This window comes from Beta vulgaris, chromosome 3, assembly GCF_026745355.1.
Source record: "Beta vulgaris subsp. vulgaris cultivar EL10 chromosome 3, EL10.2, whole genome shotgun sequence".
In the NCBI taxonomy this organism is placed as follows: Eukaryota; Viridiplantae; Streptophyta; class Magnoliopsida; order Caryophyllales; family Amaranthaceae; genus Beta; species Beta vulgaris.
Window position 1 is genome coordinate 45,645,462 of NC_079204.1, and position 3,190 is coordinate 45,648,651.

General features: G+C 31.8%; 1 protein-coding gene across 1 annotated transcript; it reads right to left on the bottom strand.

Annotated features, from left to right (window-relative positions):
- Positions 1–570: 570 nt before the first annotated feature.
- On the bottom strand, positions 571–1,799 carry LOC104906714 (RING-H2 finger protein ATL33). Its single transcript, XM_010695509.4, has one exon. The coding sequence runs from the start codon at positions 1,464–1,466 to the stop codon at positions 948–950; it is 519 nt and encodes a 172-aa protein (XP_010693811.2). The 5' UTR covers positions 1,467–1,799; the 3' UTR covers positions 571–947.
- Between the last annotated feature and the right edge of the window lie 1,391 nt (positions 1,800–3,190).

Sequence of the window (3,190 nt, forward strand, 5' to 3'; positions counted from 1 at the left end):
TTGTAGCATAAACTGTTTATCATCATCAAAATTACATTGACTTAGAGTCAAAAAAAATTCTAGTCAAACCAAAACTCTATCCAAAAGTAAACTTACAGTTGTACATATCGTCGTTTTTATATATGAACGAGAAATTGTTCAAGATTGAACATGAAATTTTGGAATTTGGTATGTACTAGTATTTCGGAGCCACTAACTTAAAACTGGTCATTCAACGCAATCAAGGTGCTCGTTGTGTAACTTGTGTTCGCCTTTTCGAATCTTGAACACATCACTCTCGTAGTAAGACACTTTAAAGTGAGGTTTGATTCACGTAAACTTATGCCTAAAAAGAATGAACAAGAATAATCCAGGAATAAAAATTGTTCTATGAAGAGAATAAACACTCGTAAAGAATATTAAAGCAATGATGTAACCACAACGAAATGAAACAAGCTCACAAAATTCTGTTTCAGAAACAAAAAGATTTGTGTTCCCACACCAAAGCTTCAAGGCTCTAGTTCTGATTTGATTTTGACTCCAACACTTATTAAGTAGGCTAAATCTAGAGTTTCTCAAATTACAGCAATATTGTTAGAATCAAGATTATCTTATAGATGCCTATAGCATCAAAGACAAACTCGTGTAAAACTACACGAAAATGCAATTGGTACACTTCAATAGTGAAAACCCTATAACAATCTAATCATATACTATAAACATTTGTTTTGTACAGAGTGTCTATTATACATTCAGAACATACATTTGTTAAATACATCATGTAACGCAAGTAGAGGCGTATGTTATACACGCGCTATTTATAAAAAGAATCAGATGTGCCTTCCTTTAGGTACACTTGATCGTAAAACAGAATTTGTGTTTTCACACACTAAAACAAGATCCAAAAATCAAATCAAATCTAACTATTTCTACCAATCATCAACAAAAGCCAAAAAAAAAAAAAAGTTTCAAACCAAACCAGCTGAATCAGGCAATCCTTGCCAATGATCATGCCTATCAACTTCCCTCGATGCCAAAACACGATTAGGTTCATCCTTGATTGGTTTAGAAGGATTGCCAACAAAAGCTCGGCAAACAGGGCAGTTGCAATGTGTAGAAAGCCACTTATCAATACAACACCTATGAAACAAATGATTGCAAATATTAAGTTGCCTTAACTCTTCTCCTTCTATAAATATTGATAAACAAACAGGGCACTCAACATCTTTCCCTAACTTAGATATTGAAGCAATAACTAACTCTATATTGTTCTTATTCTTGTTACTTTTATTCTCATCATCATCTTCATCAACCATTTTAGAGCTCCTTGGATCAAAATTTTCGACATCGGTGGGCCGTCTTCGACGACGTCGTAGGAGCTCAATAGGGCTTGGTGGGCAGTTGATTAGGAAGAAGAAGCTGTAAAGTATGGTGGGTATGATGATCATTATTAGTAGCATAACAATGAAGCTTACGGATGACATCATTTTTGTTAATGAAATGCAAATTAAAAAGGTTTAGCTAAAAGGTTGAAGATAAGACAAGGATGATGGGAATTTGAGAGAAAGGGGAAAGGAAAGTGGAGGAGAGTTTAATGGTTTTGGGGGGTTTTGGTGGTTGTGGTTGAGGATGGTGGGTGGTCCTTCTACAACTCCCTAATAAGGTTTTGTAATATCAATAATTGAGGGGGAATGACACTTTGATGATGGCATTACATGTTAAGACAAAAGAGTGTATGATAATTTTGTTTTCATGCTCATATCATGTGGGATAATAGTACTTCAAAAGATAAACAACCATGATTATTAGTTGAAATTGTAAATTCCATAATACTCTAAATCTAGATATCTATATAAAAAAAAGTTGATGTCAATAAAGTTTTACGCGATTCTCTCCTTTCATATCAACCCATCATTAAATAAATATTGTCATTATTATTCTCAAACTTATTACCTCTTATTTACAAGATAATATTCAGACTCACTACTACCTTTGTTTATATTGAATTTTTACAATTTGACTTTCACGTTTGTCGATATAGTATTTGACCATTAATATGCAATTACAAATAAGTATATTTAAAAAAATTGACATATTGAAGATATATGTTGAGACGAATCAAACAATATTTCATGAGTTTGTTTTCCTAATATATATATATAAAGCACAAACAATCTTTGAATTGCATATATGTGAATAGTGTCAAAATATAATCGTGCAGATCGAATAAAAAATATAGAGATAAATAAGTATCCACAATTACTCTCACACCTTCATAATTCAAAACAAATACATATCATAAAGCCTAATCTCCTTCTAAGATTCTTAGTGTTAGCCTGTTAGGGTTGTTCAATATTGGATATCAGATCGGATCCGATCCGAAAATTCAAATATTCGAAAATTTCGGATCGGGGGAATTGTGATCCGAATCCGATCCGAAATTTTTGGACATCCATCCGAACTTTTCGAATCGGATCACCCGGTTTTCAGTTCAGATCACCGGATTTTCGGCTCGAACAGTTGACATTTTTGAAAAAATTCGATCCGAAAACCCGGATTTTTTCGGATATCCGATCTGAAATACCCGAAATCTTAACATCGAATCGGATATCCAAAATTTCTGATCGGATATTTTGAACAGCCCTACTTAGTGTGTTTGTACATGTGCACTTTTATAATGATAGTTTGAGTAAATTGCGATTTTATTAGTTTATCTTAGTTATTTTACAAGGGTTTTTCTACCCTATGCACCTATTGCAAAGGTTAAGCCTTATCTATTAAACAAATTGATTAACTAAAATAGAATATCTTCCCTATAATTATGCTAAATAGTTAGTTTTCTAAGTAATATATATTATATCTTTTTTTAATCAAATCAAAATTGTCATTAATATATATTTAACATAATTGTATGGACGATATTATATTTTTAGTTAATTAGTTTATTGAATAGATAAGGCTTAACCTTTGCACTAGGTGTATAGGTTAGAAAAACCCAATTTATAATTCTCGTTCAATAACTTTTTTTTTTATTTTCATCATAAAACATCAGATTATTCCAAAAAAAATTGTAACTACTTGTCATAGTGCATTTCCCTCTATAAATACAATGTAAAAGAATTAATACAAAAACCCTAGCTGTGTTTTCTTATATATTGTCCTCGCCTCTGTTGAAGATTAAACTCCTAATTCCACAAGGCCAAAAATTTGT

What these genes read in the sequence shown, in the direction of transcription:
- LOC104906714 (XM_010695509.4), bottom strand. Translation starts at nt 1,466, where the DNA reads ATGATGTCATCCGTAAGCTTCATTGTTATGCTACTAATAATGATCATC.